This window comes from Corvus kubaryi, unplaced genomic scaffold (assembly GCF_017639235.1).
Source record: "Corvus kubaryi isolate FWS band 111438036 unplaced genomic scaffold, C.kubaryi_AGA036_p1.0 65287, whole genome shotgun sequence".
Classification (NCBI taxonomy): Eukaryota; Metazoa; Chordata; class Aves; order Passeriformes; family Corvidae; genus Corvus; species Corvus kubaryi.
The window spans coordinates 62,138-81,128 of record NW_024581892.1 but is presented as its reverse complement, the minus strand read 5'-3'; the positions used below and the strand labels follow the sequence as shown (position 1 = coordinate 81,128).

Here is an 18,991-nt window from a genome sequence, read left to right as displayed (position 1 = left end):
CTACAAGAAAGTTCAGTCTGCTGCACCTCATATACTCCCAATTACTTTTCCTACATGATTGAAAGTCTGAAAAGTCAACAGAATCTAGCAGATGAAAAATAAACTTTTAGGCCTATAACAGATGTAAAGCTTAAGCAAAACCCACTTGAATTAAGAGAAACCCAGTTTGTTTCCCCATACAACTTTGCATTTCCACCCAGCTGGTTGGAATTAGCAACTCTATAAGCAGCAGGTCATTGAAATTATCTCAGGATGGCACAGCTTTCAGAAAGATTTTATAGGATTGACTTCCAAGTCAGCTGCTTCTCTGCAACTGTTGTATACAATTCCAGCCTTTCAGCTACCACTTTCATCCAAAAACGTGAGGAAAGCTCAGTGACACAAGTTGTCTGTTAGGGAGCTGCTCTCTCCCATCATGCACTGAAACCCAAATGGTTTTACTGATCAGGGGAAAAATACAGCACAAATACAGCTGCAAAACAACCAGAAGAAACAGGAAGGTGGAGGAGCACATCTCCCTTCACTCCTAGGCTTTGCTGCTGAAGAAAATGTCTTCCCAGCCTCTTGCTGTGAGCTGCTAAAATAGAATGTAAATGTTTAACTGATTGAAGACTTCTTGCTTTTAAAATTAGTATATCTTTTCTTCTACTGGACTTACCCGGACAGGAGAGCAAAGCCAAGCTTTCTTACTTTTTCAACTTTGAATCCATTTTCTCAGCTTTGAATGACTTAGTCCAAAGAAAGAAACATTCCTAGAAAATGCTAGCTAGAATGAAGCCAAAAGTAATGGTGACAAAAGATCTTCTGCACAAGGGAAGCTAAAAAGATTAACTTGAAGAAAAACTCACCTTAAGAAATGAAAAGCCTGACCCTATTTTAAGTTATTGTCCCAGGTTCCTTAGGTTTCTGCATGTCATTGGAAAGTAGCATTAATTCATTATTAGTTATGGGCAGACTTTTAATTGCAGGTTTTTGGTTTTTTAACTGAAAGTAATTCTCAGAGCAACATTCAGACATTTACTTCATTTTTAAATGTAAAACAGCTTTCTGAAAGAACATAATATATGCATATGGGTTCAAAACCCACAATGTGGTTATTTATTTCTCAGCACTGTTTCCAAGAAGTTTATTTTGAGGCTGATCTATTTTCAAACCTAATATAACAGTATTGGAAACCACTACAAAATCATTTCAGATAAGTGACTTGTCACTTCAGTGAAATTGATTGCATCTGGAAAAGGATCAGTGTAATGTGAATTAATTAGAAAAGTAATAGCACATTCAGAGATAGAAGATACTTTTGCATTTGATTCATCTGATAAGGCTGAGACAAAACTACTGAGGAAAGACTGAAGAGAAAGGATGAAGTTTTTAATGGGGATTAAAACGAGTACCGTATTGCCTGATGTCCACGCAGATCTGGTCCCCTGGCACGGTCACATTTGTCTGAAAAGATTTGATGACTTCACAAGTTGACCATATGTTATAGAACATAAAGACAGGCACAGCTGAGAAGCCGAAGACCCCGAGCCAGGCCACTCCAAGCACATAGGTGAGGAAAACAAACTGGGCAGAGAAAACACAAACACTTTGTGTTAATTCTTTGAAAAGACTACTTAAATTTTCCTTTAAAATTCTTCAAAATAATCTTAAAGCATACTTTCAGAATTCAAATAAGAAAACATTTGGTGTCCAAGCACACAAAATCAGTATCCTCATTGCTTACAAATACTATGGTAGTTTAAGTGCTACTGAGAAAGTAATTCAGGCATTTCCTTTTTCATCAGCCTGCTTGAGTAAACAGATTGCCCTCAAGAAAGAGCAGCCCATTGATTTCTCAAGATTCTCAGCTAAGCAGGGATGCTAGTCGTAGGCTAAAACCAATAAATTCCAACAAAAATCAATTTAAGGGTTTTTTTTTAAATTAACTATAATATACCAGCATTTCTGTACAACTTACAAATCAAAACCACACAGTGAATCAATGCTCACAGAGCTCTCCCATACTCCCTGATTTATTGAAATCAATTTGGAATGTAACATTTGAAAATACCTCTTTTTGCAAACATACCATGACGGTTAACAGCAGATCCGAAGGATTGAGTTGGTCTAATACACATTGCCAAGCAGAAAATTAATTAATTCACATTAGAGAATCATGGATTTGTCCACTGAAATTTGCTGGTTTGGGTTTGCTCTTTTAAAAAAAACTACATTACATGCATTTTCTTTGGTAAGATATAAGATGTGGCACTGATTGCTCTGGAAATCTCCAGCTCCCTCCTCCCACTGAGCCCTGTCCCTTTTCCCCTCCTCTTCTAAGTGTGATGGTGAAACAGTAGTTCTGGCATCAGTTCCTAGCTCCCCCCTCCTGGTGAGACTAGGATTTGGATCCTACTTGGAAGGTGGGGGAATGCTGTTACATCTTCTGTGCTCTCTTCTCACTGTTAGCTGCGGCTGTTCTCTTAGCTGTAGGTGGAATCCAGTAAAGCACTGGTGTCCTACTGTCTTACTTAAAACTTAGTGTCAGAGGACAAAAGCAAGGATGGGAAAGGCTCTCAGGGAGGAGGATTCTCAGCCTGACCCAGAACCAAGGGACTGAACTAATGCTGCACTGGTGGAAGTTTGCATCCCCCCAGGTTTTTTCCAGAATAACCAGGCAAGTGTTAGAGCAAAAGCTGAACAACTGATCAGGTTTCAGCCAACGGGGGTGGAGTGTGGGGAGGTGGAAACTCTTGCGAAGCTATGGCCCATAAAACCCCAGCTAGACTTTAATTTATAGACAACTCAGCTGAATACCCTATTTCATATTAGCGCCTATACCAGACCTGTATGTTTTGTGTGAGAATTGAAAATCCTCTCTTTGGATTTTGGGAAGGACAAAGTGGACCAGGTTAAAGGATTTCTGTAAATACACTACAAATGAACCATGAGTTTGCATATGTGTATGTGGAAGTGTGCATGAGAGGAAGTGCACAAAGCCTTTAACTCCTAAAATAGCCAGGAAAAAATAGACTCACTCTCACATTTAATGTGGTAACTGTGGGAAATGGCTATTTTGCATTACCAGAGCCAACAAAAATAATTTAGGGAAGATGGACGTCTTTCTTCTGTAACAACCTTATGCAAGATGGGACTGTCTTTCAGGACTTTGCTCAGCAATGTAATGGAAGAAGAAGAAGTACAGAAGCTCTTGATCAAAGTGGCAGAAGATCCCTGGATGTCCAAAAGCCTGTTGCCTGTACCCAGCTGCAGTCACTAGTCTGTTAAGTATTTTATCTCCTCACAAACCTTATTCTTGCCCTAAGGTTTTACACAGCAGCATACAGGCACTTTTCCTGTCACCACCAAACATTGATGCATCTTACAAGAGCTCTAAGCCATTACTCAGATGGTAAATTCTCTCCTTCATTGTGTGGACAAATATGGATAAATGTGAAAACATGTTGTTCTGCTGTATTTCCATGTGTCACACTGGTGTTTGTATAAGCAGCGACAATCATGTGCCTGCAACTACTCAAATGCACAAGGAATTGTCTGCACTGATGAGATGCATGGATGTGTATGTTTCTATTTTATTTTGGATCTTTTGAAAATACAGATCTAATTTTGCTCCTTGGTGAAGACCATGCTTGCTAGAAAAAACCTGAGCAAATAGCTGCTTAACTAGAAAATTATCAGATGCCTTATTTTTATTAGCTCTCAAAAAATTCAGTAAATACCCAACAGCACAGTGGAAAATTGCTAACTCTCATGAAAATAAACATGCATTTCTTTTGTATTTAACCAGCTGAAAGTACATATTTTTTAAGTACAGGATCTAGACTGTATATTAAAATGCAACAATCACATCAAAAGCCTCTTCTCTTTTCACCCACACTTTCCCGTGGGCGATCTGTCATACTGCTTAGCTTCCTCCATAACTACGAGCTTTGAATTCAGATTTTCAGTAATAGCTTTGAAATCTTCTTTCAGAAATGCAGTTATGGCTGTTCTTGCACGGTGTGCCCTTGGGGACAATGTGGGTGAGAAGCTGAAGTTTTATTTTTAGTTAAACTTTGCTTACAATTTTCTTCAAATACAGAAGTATACGGAAGAGAATATGGCTGGTAACTTTAGAGTTCCAACTGCTTTGGCTTTGTGAAAAAGCCTTGCTGTTCTATCTGTCTGCCTTTTGCCATCTGCAAATCAATACTTGATTCAAGTGCAAAGATGTTGCGAAGTTTCATTCATTCATTACTGTTTGTTGAAGGATCCAGACACTCAAGCACAACTGACTATGGAAGTCAGAGCCATTACAGTTTGATATTTAAATAGCTCTGCAAACCACAGCCATTTTACAGTCTGCCTTTAAGCATCACTCAAGTGTTCCACGTTTAAAAGCACAAATTTCATTTTGGCTCACATTTAAGGTTTTAAAATTAGCAGTCTCCCCAGTTTAGTTTAGACCAGTGGGTTCAGCTTTATGTCAGGGGAGGCTATGGCAGTTCCCACCCAGCCCATCTGCAGCAGTTTGATTTGACCAAGCACCCTTGAAGTTCAAAGAAGAACCAAGACATGGATTGACCCTGACCACCCACAAGGAGTTAAACAAAGAAGGCAGCAATATCCTGGTGTTCAAAACCCAGGAGTCAAACCAAGCCCAAGGTTTTAGCCAGCAAAGACTGCTGTTCTCATTTCTGATCCCACTCACCATTCCACTGATGCAGCGGCCACAGGCTGTTGTTTTGAACTCTCCATGCAGCTCCTTCACAGCACTTGTGGTATAAAAACCTTCTGCCAAAAGGATTATTCCATATAAGAAGAAAAATGATGCAATGCCATAGATTACATACTGCATTAGCTGTATTCTAAAACGGAAAAGAAAAAAAAGATACACTTAGATTTCAGTCCTATAAAAACAAAGTCAGTCCTCTCAAATTATAATAAGTGAGAGATAACTCCTAGAAACAAAGTTCAAGGCTCCTTAGCATTTTAAGCAAGCGGACTGCAGGAAAACACTGGTATGACTGTGCCCCTTCCCAGGTAAGCAATCCTGATGCGCCTTAGTCCTGCACCCACCCGAGCATCCCCGGCTGCTGCTGCAGTCCTTACATTGACTGGTGTTTGTCACCAGGTTAAAGCTGCAATTTCATGCCTCCACTATGAAGGTTTTCTTTTTCCTCTTACTGATCCTGACGCCTCACTTGGGAATGTCTGACAGGGACAAAGCAGGGCCTTGAAATGGCAAAGCATGGAGCCAAACCCCTGACTGAACTACCAGGCTCTGTGGCCATTCCTTCGGCTTAGGGAAAGGAAGCAGTCCCTGAAATTCATCATTTCCACCTGTGAAATCCAATTAAGTTTGCAAAAATTTCTAAATTCAATAATACTTGTCTGATACAAAACTCAGCAAACACGCAGTGACTTCTCCTGAGACTGCTCTACAGCCTGGAAGGGTAGTTCCAAGTGAGCTGGTAGTTTCAGTGCTTTAAGTCACAGCGGTGTTGAGTGCCTCAAAATGTTAAAAATTCTCTTAAAAAATGAAAGAGTTATTTAGGAAACACTTCCACTTTAGGTATTCTGGAACCACTTAGAGGAAGATCATCTCAGGGCACATGGTATAAGCACTTCCCTCAGATGGTATTTGAGAAAGTTTTTGATTCCTTAAACATCTACCATCTGCAATGACATTCTAACAGTATTTTTCCTTTAGCTAGAAGAGGTAGATGGAAAGAATGATTTCTAAATACTATCAATCAGATTCTGTATCTGAAGCTAATTGTTTTGGAGGACCAGAATGCCAGATCTTCCATACAACACTTCTGGTCTCCAAAAGTCATATTTCGTTATTAGCATGATTACTCCAGAACTTCTTAAAAGGAATTTGATTGTTGGAATGGTTGTTTTGGATGAAGCTATTCACAAAACCAAGAGGTTAAATTTATACATCCACACTACCAGTTTTCTGAGGATAAATGTTTTCCTCAGATTTTTTTTTTCCCAATTCTTGCCACTCTCCACAATGTAGCTGCTAACATAGATCTCCAAAGAGCATCTGAATGTTTTAGCTTAAAGAAAATTAATGACTACCATTTATATAGTTAAATGTTACCCTTGTATCAAAATAGAATATTGCTCATTTAAAATTTTATGTGGGAGGTATTATCTTTGTTTTCCAACCTGATAAAAAATAACAGGATACGTCTGTTTCACCTGTGCTGTAAAGCACAAAAAAATTAACTCAGGATTTCAGAGAGTATAGAAGAAATCATTTCACCATCATTGATAGTCCAGGAGAGACTCAATGCATGCTACCAGAAATCAGTAATAGGAAAAGGGGTTAAAAAGTCTATTCCATAGGGTGTCTTACTAATGTATTTTTCTTTTTTTTTTTTTAATGTCTCTGTAGCCTGAAATTATTTGCCCCTTTCTAACACTTCTCCCTTGCTACCCCCTTCGCCCAGAGCCGAGCCCTGAGCTGCTCTGGTAGGAATTATGCATTTCCCCAGCTGCTGGTGCTAACATGACAAGAACCATTGTCAACAACTCTCCAAACCATAAAACTTGCTGCCTGTTACTGCTGCTTTTGCAATTTCTTCTATTTTGCTCAAATGGAGACTGATGCAAGCACAGGGTGTTTTGTTACCCAGTTGCTGAAGAACAGCTGCTTACATTTTCTTACTAAATGTTGTGTCTAACTGCAGGGCCCTGGTGGCTCATGCCCTGGAGCTGGGGACACACTGCCTGGCCACAACCAGGGACTGAGCGTGTCCAGTGCTGGGAGGCAGGACCCCAGTGGGGAGCAGGCCCAGAGCAAGTCTGGAGACAGAGGGTCCTGTGGAGAGCAGAAGCCCTGAAATGGTGCTGTGGGACTGGCACCAGTGCTCAGAGGGCATGCAACAAACTGGCAGGTCTATGCCTGCAAGCGTATAAAAGGAGTCAGTGACAAGAGAAATCAAAAAGAAAGTAAGAATTAAGTGTGCTGCATATGGCCCTGATACCAAAGCCTTCAAATATCACCCTGAAAGCTGTGTCTTGCTTGCTGCCTGTGCACCCCTGCATGTGCCATGCCCACCGTGCTCGTCACAGGGGCCCCTCATCACAGCACGCACAGCCAGACTGGCTGCCGGACATGGGACACAAGGCAGCACTCCAGGCCTTCCTCTGCCCTCACAGAGGAGCCTCAGGAACATAAAAGACCCAAGTATTTCACCAATGGTTATGTCCAAAGGCTACATTTGCAGATCTTTCCAGTTTTTTCTCTTTTTTCTCATATACCAGTCCAGCTTCTTCTGAAGAGGGATAGACAGAACCATGCTTCCCTGTTACTCCTGACATCCCTTCCAACTTTATGTCATCAACAAAAACTAAAACTACTCTCAGAATAAAATTGTTACCCCTTGTTCTTTTACAGCAGGCCCTGGTAAAAGTCCCTCTTCAGCTCTCTTGTAGGTCCCTTTAGGTGTTGGAAGGCTGCTGTAAAGTCTCCCCAGAGCCTTCTCTTCTCCAGGCTGAAAAGCCCCAGCTCTCTCAGCCTGTGTTCATGGGAGAGGTGTTCTAGCCCTCGGATCATCTTGGTGGCCTCCTCTGGACTCGCTCCAACAGGTCCATGTCTTTCCTGTGTTGAGGACCCCCAGAGCTGGATGCAGCACTGCAGGTGGGGTCTCACCAGAGCAAAGGGGTAGAATCCCCACCCTTACCCTGCTGGTCATGCTGCTTTTGATGCAGCGCAGGATATAATTGGCTTCCTGGGCTGCAAGTGCATATTTCCAACTCATGTTCAGCTTTTCATCCAACAGCACCCCAAGTCCTTCTTGGCAGGGATGCTCTCAACCCCTTCATCTGTATATCAGTACATCAGCATGTATTGATACTGGGCATTGCCCTGACCCATGTGCAGCACCTTGCACTTGCCCCTGGTGAACATCATGAGGTTCACACAGTCCCACTCCTCAAGGCTTTCAAGGTCTCTCTGGCTGGTATCCTTTCTCTCAGGTAAGCAAACTGCACCACTCAGCTTGGGTGTCATCTGCAAAGCAGCTAAGGATGCACTCAATTCCACTGTCTATGATACTGATGAAGATATTAAATAATACTGGTCCCAATATGAACAGGTGTACCAGGATACACACTTTGGTTCTTTGTATGCGAGCACCAATAAATGACTGAGTGCTGTTACAAAAACAAGCAACCTAATACTCAGGGGCGGAGACTGAGGTCTGAATCCATCTCTAGTTATTTAGCATGAGGGTGTTATGATGAATAACGGGAATGGGAGGCATACTTACACTTCACTCAGCAAAGCATGGTCACTGGCAGTCGTGGAGAAGTGCTGCTCGAGGATAGACACAGTTCCCGTGAGTGCCACGTGGCCACAGCCACAAAACAACGCTACCCCCGAGAAGCAGAGAATGGTTGCCACGAGCGAAGCATATGGCACTCCTCCTAGGCACTTAATGCAACATTCAAAGCAACCTAAGCAGAAGAAAGAAAGCAAAAGAAAGGTCATGAGCAAAAAGCAAATTATGAGGAAAAGAACATTCGTCCTCCACTTGGTAAAAGCCACAGGGAATAAAAGGCCCAGGCATTGACATGCTAAGCAAAAAATCTATAGGTGGTACAAGACAGCATCACCCTCTAAAGCAGTGACCTACAGATCTGTTGGTATGGACTCAAAGCCCAGAAAGTGGGCTGAGTGCTTCTGTCTTTACAGGATCAAGAGGAGATCGATGAGACAGCCTATGAAATGGAAAAAGAAAAAAAATCACTGTCTAAAGTGATCCATCGCAATTCAGCTGCTCATCCAGGACTCACCGTGTTTCAGCATTACTAATGGCAGGAGCACCAGCTATGATGGCAACACTCTGCGAGCCAGAGTGCCAAATACTCAAGATAATAAAGGCTTTTGGAAAAGTAGGAGGTATTTTGCACTTTCATTGGAAGATGAATAAATTTAGGTCTGCAAAACCTAACTACCCTACACTCTCCCAGTACTCTCAAGTTATCTTTTTATATAAATCCATATGAGGTTACAGGGATACAGACACTTTAACAATAGAAAAATTGAATGGGTTCCAAAGAGTAACAATTTTTGTCGAGGGCAGCTGTATGAAGCTGTATTACACAGACAATACATTTCCAGCTTTTTATAGGATACACAGGATTTACAGTGATCCCTGAATACAGTTTGCAGTAGCGTAATCAACTGAAATGCATTGTTTAACTGGTCTGAGTTAACAAAACACCCCCCCAGAGCTGCTATTTGTATGAACACTGTAATAAGGAGGTTGCAGCTGAATTGCCAGGTTCCTTCCAACTGCGTGGCCTGAAAACCCATCTGCTTACAAAGCTGGGAAATGTAAATCGGAAACAAACACAGCTTTTAACTGCGCTATAATGGTAATGGCAATCCATACCAATTCATTACTTCAGGGTGATGGCATTAAGCTGTCTCCATTAATGTGCATTTCATACAACTGCACAAAACACAAGCCATTAAGACAATGCTTAATGGAGTGGCCAGCATCGCACGTCGCAGGACAGCCACTGCTGCTACGGCAAGGCGCTACACGGACAAAGCATTTGAAGGCACGGAGACAGCTGGCAAATGAGGACATCACATCACATCTTCCCACCCAAAAACTTCCTCACAAAGATCAGCAAGTCTCCAGCCACCACATGAGGCAAGTTTATTTTTATCCCCCTCTCTTTCCCACTAATGAATGAGTTGCAGAGCAGGCACTTCCGTGAGGCACTGGGGAATAATATGTATCCGATAACTGAAAGATTTCCCATTTCATAAGTGAGAAACTCTTCTTTTAGAGAGTCACTAGCAAGTGCCCTAGTCAGGCTTAAGCAGCTATCACCATCAAAATGACTTACGAAACACCACTTCACTAACTGCAGACAAGATTTAATTGTATAGAAACAAGCCTGGGAAGTTTTTATAGTCTACCCACAGCTGGAGTCCACTCAGTAGGAACTATCTTCATGACAAAAATACTGCCAAATGAACAAACACTGCAGCTCGGCAGTAACAGGCCAAACAAAATCCAAATGCACGCTATCAGAGGAAATCATCTCTGAGTTTCATTTTATCACAGAGGTCCAGAGCTGAGTTCAGACACCAGACCTTGCAGAGCAATCCTCTGCTTTGGGGAACCTGCCTGAGAGCAGCTCACATGCAAGAGCAGCCGTACATGTGAGGCTGGCTCACCTCTGCAGCATCTGCTCCCAGGTCAGGCCCAAACCTCCCAGAGTTAATTCAAGAAATGCACCTGGTGCAGGATTAGCCATGAAAGATTATCCAAGACTAACTATGCTCTGACCCAGCAGACAACACACATGTGGTCACAGTCCAGCTCAAAACAAACCACCCTTCGGGCCACACTCCTAAAGCAGGAGACCCAACGCCTGATCATTGCTCAGTGTGTAGAGGCTGATCACCTAAATCATGCTGATCCCACAGACTGCTTAGCAGAAAGATCCTATCAAAGACAGGAAATAAAAACAGCTGGAAGCAAAACCAAGAGACTGACAAGATCCAAAAGAAAAGCTGCTGGTTTCAGAAAATGGTAGCAGCCTGACAAAACTAAAAACTGGTGTAGACCCAGGAGTGATGCTTAATACCCCATACCGCCAAGCCAGCTTTCCAGGCTACTGGCAGAACATTTGCCCTGAGGAGTTTGTTGGATCCCTTACTCAAACACATGACAATTATCTGCCACTAATCCACAGACCCTCGAACACAAGGCAACAGTGGCAGACCCCCTCTCACCTCTCAGCAACTAGCAGCTGCACAGATCGTCTTTGTGGCCATACTCTTTGTCTTCCTCTGCAGTCCAAGTAAAAAGGCATCACAGAATTTGGGTGGCTTTCATTTTCTCAGTGCAGAACAAAGCCAAGGGACAACCTCAGAGGTGTCTAAAGCAACCACATTATTTTGGGCACAGAAAACTGCCCAAATGCAGAACTGCAGGAACTACTCACCTTGACCCCAAGACTAAAGCAGGAATCAGAGAGACTTTGGTACACCTGGAAATAGCACACAGCCATCTTGCAAGCACATGAAGCATCTCAAACCAGCATGTTTCCAAGAGACAGCATCCATCCACACGTAGTCATTCTGCACCCAAATTGACAGCAGAGCTACACAGCCTCCTGCCAGAGGGTAACTAACTGCGGGACACAACCTCATCGCAGTGCTGGGGCTGCCAGACCTCCCCCCCAGATCCCACTGTGAACACTCTTTATGAGCAGATTAAAGCCATGCCTAGCCTGAGCAATACAACTGATTTTATGATTTTAACAGAAGACTAAAACAGTACTGCTAAGAGCAGCTTTCAAAACCAGCTACAGTTTGAAGCTCATCAAGAACTAAGATACGCGTACCAAGCTTCCCAAAGAAGCACTGAAGCAAAGCAGAGGATTTCTGAAAACAATTAGAAAGCTTTCCAGGAAGCCTTTATGTTCTCTCTCTGTAACTCCAAGTCAGCAACTATCTTCACACAGTACAACTGAAACCCCAGGATGATGTTTGTCTAGCTCATGTTCACAAAATAACTTGCTAATACTCTGATGACAACTGCAGGCTGAAGGCCTGTGAACTCAAGCTGACAAAAATAAGTAGTATTAAAATAAGTTCAGCTCCAATTTTCTGTTAGTTTTTACTTTCCATATGGCCAAAACACTGAACTGTTCAGCTGTATACCCACTTCCAATGAAACAGTGTAAAATGATTTAAATATGAAACTGTACAGCACAAACACACATCACTGCATCTCCCCTTTCAATGGCCATTTTGTACGAGGCATCACTAGAACCTTTTGTGCAACTCAGCAGAATAAAAACATTTTTTGTCCTCAGGCTGGCGAGCAGCAGTTGCCATGGAGGCAGGTTAATAACAGCCCAATGATTTGCCCAGAGCTGCCTGTGATCTTGGCTACAGATTTAACACACTCTCAGAAGGAGGCCAGCTAAAACAAAGACTGAGATTATTCTCTAGGGAATGAATGCTATTAAACACACACACACACAAATATTCTTGCTAAAGGACAAAAATAAAGAGAAGAGAAAGAAACAGGAACCAGCTATTCTTTTAAACTCCTGGAAGCTATCAGTCACAGGAAATTGGTAAAGGATGAACCTACATATGTACATAAATCGGCAATGAGTTGCTCAATGTATGAAGAACAATTATACAATCTGCCCAGCAGTGTATAGCCTACTGCATATATGCAGGGGCTTAGCCATTCAATTTCCCATGCCAAATGGTGACTGTGTGGCTAAACCTCCATTGGTACTTTAAGTACAGCTTTAAGATTTAAACTCGGAACAGCAAGGTAATAGAGAAATAATGGAAAGTGGTCTTAAAATAAAAAAAGAAGAAGAGGCAGTTCTTGGACTACCTTATCCTACTAAGGTCAAATCTGTGCTTTGGAAATGACAAAAGACAATGCAATAGGATCAGGTAGCTTCCTTGATTATTCCTAGGGCTTGCTCTAGGAAGATCATACATCATTCAAGCCCAGACTTAAAAAGCTGGGACAGGCAGATGTTCACAAAGCCATGCCTCAAAGCAAAGCATGGAAAACATGATGTAAAGAAGGAATATCCACACCTCCTGGACAGAAAACCAGCCTGTTGTCTAATGTTCCAAACACCTCCTAGGTTGAACGAGTACCTCAGTGCACCTCTGGTACTAACCACAGGCCCATAGCCAAAGTCACTATGGAACAAAAAACCAAGGAACCAAGAAAACCTGAAAGGAGCTTTGAAAAGCTTTCCCTTTCAGGGAACTAAACCTCCAGGATCCTGTGACTGTCTGCCATGAGTTAGTTCCCACTTCCTTTTCTTTAGAAGTTTGTTTTCTTTCCCTCACATGAAAGATAAAGCAATGGGCATCATTTTCTCCTCACCACTCACTTCCTGTAATTGTGTAATGCATTTTAGGAAATCCTGGCCTGTCAGACACCAGCCCAGTTAATACATGGCAGAAATTGCACATCATGTTCCACCACAGAACCACAATCTCTGTTGGCTTCAGCACCACAGCTCAGGGAGCAAGTGGGGAGGAACTCTTTTAACAAAAAGAAGGTTGCAAGAAATCCAAGGGAAAAAAAGCACTAGGTAACACCTCAGATGAAAGCACTAGAGAATATCTTAAATGTAGCCATCACATATAAATCGGGCTCATTACTACACATCCACAGGAGCCTAGTGTTGGTAGCACTACTCCCAATTCACAAATAAATGTAAGAGGACAACTCACTACTTGACTCTCACCTCCTGCTTCCCCAGTGCTGAAGATTACTCAATGCCAAGCATGAATAATACCCTTGGAGTCCTAAATCACCATGGATCTTTGTCAGAAAATGAACTTTATGTCAATGAAAGCAAATGCCAATTTTACTGTCTGCCACCCACCGTATTTTTTAAAATTTCCATTCTGAATGGCTTATGCATGCTAGGATGTACATTTTCCTACATGCTGCATGATTGGCAGCCATGGGAGAAGCAGTGAGGGATGTGGGAATAGACTAATACCTCAGAAACAAAACTGGAATGTACTTCTTTCTTCTCTGCATGGGACTAAGCCAATATCTGGCAATAACTCCTCACATCTGTCACCCACACCTGCAGCCAAGGGTCAGTGGCAACACAGTAAGATAAAACATTTAACCTTACAAGGGTAAGTTTAAAGCCTGTGACAAATTTCTCTCCACACTTTGGTAAGGATACTAAAATAAAAAGGCTCTGCATTAAATCACATGGAAGTCTTTGTCCAAGCTCTATCCTTACCCATTGCTGCTCATCTTAAATTTTGCTGATTTACAGAACACGACACACGGCTAAAATTGCTGTTACTACTTAGAATAAATGTTCACTCACCACACTTCTGGATTAACATTAAACAGACTAAATAAGTGATAAGCTCAAATACAGAAAATCCTTTCTTCTCCTCCCACAAACCTCTTGAAGCTCTTCCACAGAAAACTTCCTTTCAAGCTCAGTATTTACTAATTTTGCCTTTTTGTCCAACACAAATAAGAAGTTGTAAAATTAACTTATACAGAATTTAACTCATGAGAGCCAGAAAACTTAATATAAGTGCACTTTAGTCTAGCCAGATTGATAATCTCCCCACTGTATTTGCATTCCCCTCTTCCAGGATTGTTAATCAATAACTCCTTCCTGGCCAGCAAAGTCCCTGTGATGGAGGGGACATGACCTTTGGAGAACACAGCCATCAGGGCTGCCACAAAGGATCAGACCTGAAATGCAGCAAGACATCTCTGTTATCCTTCAAAGTGGCCAGCACAAGATGCTACTTCCAAGTAAAAACCTGTGAGATCTGGGGTGGTCTGATCCATCCAGTAAATCTCATCCCAATCTCTACTATTTAAGAGCTACCTGAAGAACAACTAGCTCCTTTCTGAAGGTCATCAGCATTAATTGTAACTTCTCCAGTTATTCTTGATACAGATACAAGATGTTTGGTTTCAGCACTGTCATACAGCTAGTTCCCCTCTTCTGAGAAGGTATTTATTCTCTGTTATCCATTAGATGCTTCCATATTCATGTGTAGAAGAGAACTAAAAGTCCTTGCTCACACCTCCTGTGCTGGAAACCAACACAGAGAAAGCAAGAGAATTGGTGCGCACTAAGAACAAGCATCTCACAGCCTGGAGGAACCATTATCAGACCCTTTTTCAAATCCACAGAGCACCAAGTATCTCTGTGGTATTGTATGAGTAATGATAATAAGTGACTCCTGAATTTGTCACCAAAAATACAGTAAGCACAGGTTTCAAATCAAGCACTTTTTTTTTCTACCATGATTAACAAAAACCCCACAAACAAACAAAAAAGTCCAAACAAACCAAACAACCTTTCAGAGGTTATCAATGTTCATCCATAGCAAAAGCTATTTTTTTTTTTCTCTCACTAAAGAAAAAATGATGTTCAAATTGGAGAAAAGGCTGTTTTACCACGGCAAGATTTGTTTCTTCTGGATGATGTTAAACGATGCAGAGAAGACTCTAAGAACAGATAGCAGTAATCATAACCATCTTTTTTTTTTTTTCTCTCCAAATCTCTTCTTCCCAAATCAGCAGTTCTTATAGGAAAAAAAATTGCACTCCCATTGCAGGAACCAAACCTGTTTCATGCAAAGACAGATGATCTGAATGGGTTTTTTACATGCCTTATCCAGTTTACCTTCTTCAAATTTAGTGAAATACACACACTCCCCCCATCTATATCATTCCAACATCTGCAAGGCTCATTAAGCTCACAGGTGTTCTGAAGTCATCTTTTTCAAACAGTGAAATCTACTACAATAGAATAGGAATCACTAAATCCATAGTTATTGCAAGTGCCCATCCCAGGTGTTTGCTGTATGAGAGAAAGGAGTTGGACCTGCACAGGAAGAAGCTGCTGTCCCATGAGATGGTGGGATGAGAGAATAGCTCTTTACTGCATTTGGACAAAGGTCAGGCAGAATTTTATTTTAATTTATGTCTTCTCTGTTTTACTTTTGGCCCATGAAACAGTGGAATCCACAGCAGAAGAAAAACATCTAACTTATATTTTGGAAAAGGCCTTACTTCAAACAGGTTTCAGTGGGAATTGTTGAGGAGGGATATTTCTTAGCCTTAAGCTACTTCTGCAGGAAAAAAATAAGCTGGTGATTTAAAGAGAGAGACTTCTCACATAAGGGGCAGATCAGGCACTATTGATATAAGCTTTGGTGCTATTTCTCCTGGAGACTTGTTCTAGTATTTTACTATCCAAAATAACCCTCGGGATTCAGTGCCGCCTGAGCATGTGGAAGCGCTCATTGGCACACAGAGCTCCAAGTTCAAACACATTGTACCAGCAAGGGCAGCTGCTGCTCCAAACTGGGGCTGTAACTCAGCCGACACATCAACAACTCACTGCTCAACAGGCCTGACGTCCCTCCTTCCTTTCTGTCCTTGCCCTGGCCTCCCTCCCCTCGCTTCCCTTATTTTTGTTTCCTTGGAAAAACGCTCTGGAGGGTCAACATGCAGGAACTGCTGCTTCAATAGGTGCCAGCCAAGGCAATGATTTTGGACAAACTCAAGGTAGAGAGGTAAAAGAGATGAAGCAATGGGCAGACTGCCAAAGATATCCAAATGCCTGGAGGTCTAGACAAGCACAGTGTGGAAATACAAAGGCACCTAAGCATTTCAGTTCCATGAGCGACTTCCACAGCTCTGTGAAAATCTGTAAGGACATTTGGGTTTCCTTGATCCAACCATCCTCCAGACCCACCTGTTACTTGGCTGACATGATTTTTAAACCTGACTTTTACTTTAATCAAAGGTGAACATCTTACCTGGAAGACTGGAGTTGAAACTCTTAGCTCCACCTTTCTGCCAGCTGTAACTCACCTCACCCTCCACCAGCCTTCAGCACTCAGCAGAAGAGCAAGACTTTTGCCACACTGGATTTCAGCCACCGCTATCGACCGCTTCCCCAGTTGACTCCTCCCTAAACTATAAAGAAGCAAACGAGAAACACAACCTCTCTCTCCCTAGAGCTGAGGGCCAAAACCAGTGTGTGTGTCTGGGTGTGGGGGTGTGCGTATTCCAGCATGGCAGATCTCAGATTCAGAAGGCAAATTCTCAATTTAAGAGATAACTGAAGATGCAAAGATCTTCCCAGACATTTACGCAACTATGGAACAAGAGGAGTAATAAGAAACCTGAACTGTAACTGCAGAAGTCCTTTGCCCTGCAACAGCTTTCGTGCAGGTATTTCCCCAGCTGAATCCTCACCACATCATTCCCAAAACTTGAGCTTGTTTCAGCAAAGGAGCAGTAAGGCTGTTTCAATGAGATACTCCACATTCACATGCCCTTATGTGCTCAGAGAGCAGCTGAAACACCTCCCAGCATCTGGGGAAGCAAGTTTCAGGGGGAAAAAAAAAAAAAAAATATTCCCATAAAGCAAACAACACCCACCCAACCTGGAATAGTGCCTACAGCTAAGCTCATGTCAAACAACTATTGCAAAGTTTCTCTTTCTAGAGAAAAGATGGTACTTTGCTTTCTGGGGAAAAAATTGTTTTAGCATTTTGAAAGGCTCATTAAGCTTGCAGGTGTTCGGGGATGTCTTGGCTCCAGCACTGCAGTGAATCTCCCACACTGACTCTTCCCTTGTTGCTCAAGTGCTGAATTCAAGCTTAAATTAGGGAAGTGAGATCATGTTGTACATGGAGACGCTGGGAGAAGAGGTGGATGCCACGAGGACTGCCACAGAGGTGCCCTCATAGTGAGGTCCATTTGGACACTGACGGAGGAGACAAAGGCACCCAAGAAATCACGTGTCTTGTCAAAGCAGCAGAGGGTATTTCAGCACAGCAGCCAGTCCCACCCGGCAGTGGGGAGCTGTAGGCCAGTGCTGAGGGGAGGCATCTTATAGCAGGGATTTGTGTTGGGACTGAAGTGACATTTTCCCTCCAATCTAAGTGACAGGAGCAAAGACCAGCATTTTCACAGTGGCTAATCCATCACTGGCAGGTTGGTTTTACTCAAGACCTGTTCAGAGAGATTTAATTGCTGCCTAAAAAACTTTTAATTTCTTCAAGTGCAGCCATTTAAAATATCTTCCCTTGAACTGGCATTTCTGGGCGCTGGCAGTGGGGTTTTTTTTACCCCATCAACAAGAACTCTTTCATCCTCAACTCCTCCATGACAGGCACATTTACCTACATGTTAGCTCAGAAAGACTCCCAAGGCAGACTGAAAAGGGTTCAGTTGCCTAAACAAGGGTTTCTAGCACCATTTTAGGTGCCAGACTCCCAGCTGCTGTAACAGAAGGCTGCGCATCTCCGTGTCCTGGCTCATCTGTGCCAGCACATATGGACATGTCTCATCACTGGGGACAGCTGAAGGGGCCCAAGACCCTGATAACCAGGGCCTAGCCTGCTCCTTCCATGTCCTTCACAGCCCAGGCAGGCAGCATTCATAATCTACCACTCCTTCCCGAAGCATTTCTTTTGTGTGTAAAATATCCCATGTGCACTAAACGTGAAGTTTGGAAATGTCTTCTGGCAGCCCCAAACCTGTCACCCAGGCAACTTATCATAAAATATGGTAAAAATTACTATTGATACTGAAGACAGAGATCATAATTTGTGACCTAAGTATTTGGGGGGAAAAAAGGCCATTTGAAATACGTAAATATTTGAATCCTAAAGCATAAGAGTATGAAAATATAATGGAAAGGGGAAGGATGAGGCAGCAAGCTTTGGTGAATATCTCCCTGCATTGCTATTAAAGTCTGATGCGGAGGCAGGCATCTTCAGCAAACAAGCTGTCAAGCAGGCTTCAGTCAATCAGCTCCATAAAGAGAAGAGGATTCTGGATAGAGCTAGCTGCAAAGGCTGGCTCTGAGCATATATATCCCTTGCTGTGCCATCCATCAGTCAGACTGGAATTTTCCAATGTGATCAATCATAGGCTTGATTTCAGGTGCCTTTCTGAGATGCTTCAAAACTCAATTCCCCCACAGACCCTTAAAATAAAGCTTCAGGAAAACTATATAGGATCTTCTTGAGGTCTCAAGCTGGACATCAAAAGGACAGGCATGTAGGATCACCAAACCATTTTTACAGCCTCACCTGAAATCCTCCTTTAGACCCTGACATACACACTTAGTGCTTCTAACAAGGGAAAATTGCAAACCAAACCACAGAATGATCTCTAGGAAGCACATTGTAGGATACCAGTAAGTCAGATGTACTGTCACTGCTTTAGTGTCATTTCTGCATTTGTGGCTGATGAGTCTGATAGATTCATCCACATAAACCCCCATATTATTTCATCTCATCCGTAAACAGTTTTGAAGCAATTGGGAGCACAGTTAAAAGGAAGCTGTCCCTCACTACCCATTTTCGTCTTTCAAGCATTAACAATGAAATTCAAATTCATGTCAAGTATTCATACAAAAGAAGTAGACTCCTTACAGCCTTAACAGACAA

The 18,991-nt window shown here is 42.4% G+C and overlaps 2 protein-coding genes across 9 annotated transcripts in view; one reads left to right on the top strand and one right to left on the bottom strand.

The window, feature by feature from the left end:
* The window catches only part of LOC121673231 (oral-facial-digital syndrome 1 protein-like), a 41,620-nt gene extending 36,801 nt beyond the window's left edge, over positions 1 to 4,819 (top strand). For all 3 annotated transcript variants that reach the window (XM_042046364.1, XM_042046365.1, XM_042046362.1), the window contains exon 23: positions 3,148 to 4,819. In XM_042046364.1, coding sequence (XP_041902298.1) covers positions 3,148 to 3,262 — 115 coding nt within the window. In that variant the 3' untranslated portion in view covers positions 3,263 to 4,819. The remainder of the gene's footprint in view (positions 1 to 3,147) is intronic.
* Positions 1 to 18,991, bottom strand: part of LOC121673232 (neuronal membrane glycoprotein M6-b) — a 44,930-nt gene that overhangs the window by 5,783 nt on the left and 20,156 nt on the right. For all 6 annotated transcript variants that reach the window (XM_042046371.1, XM_042046369.1, XM_042046373.1 and 3 more), the window contains 3 exons: positions 8,271 to 8,457; positions 4,694 to 4,850; positions 1,395 to 1,566 (listed from right to left, as the gene is read on the bottom strand). In XM_042046371.1, the coding sequence (XP_041902305.1) occupies positions 1,395 to 1,566; positions 4,694 to 4,850; positions 8,271 to 8,457 (516 nt within the window). The remainder of the gene's footprint in view (positions 1 to 1,394; positions 1,567 to 4,693; positions 4,851 to 8,270; positions 8,458 to 18,991) is intronic.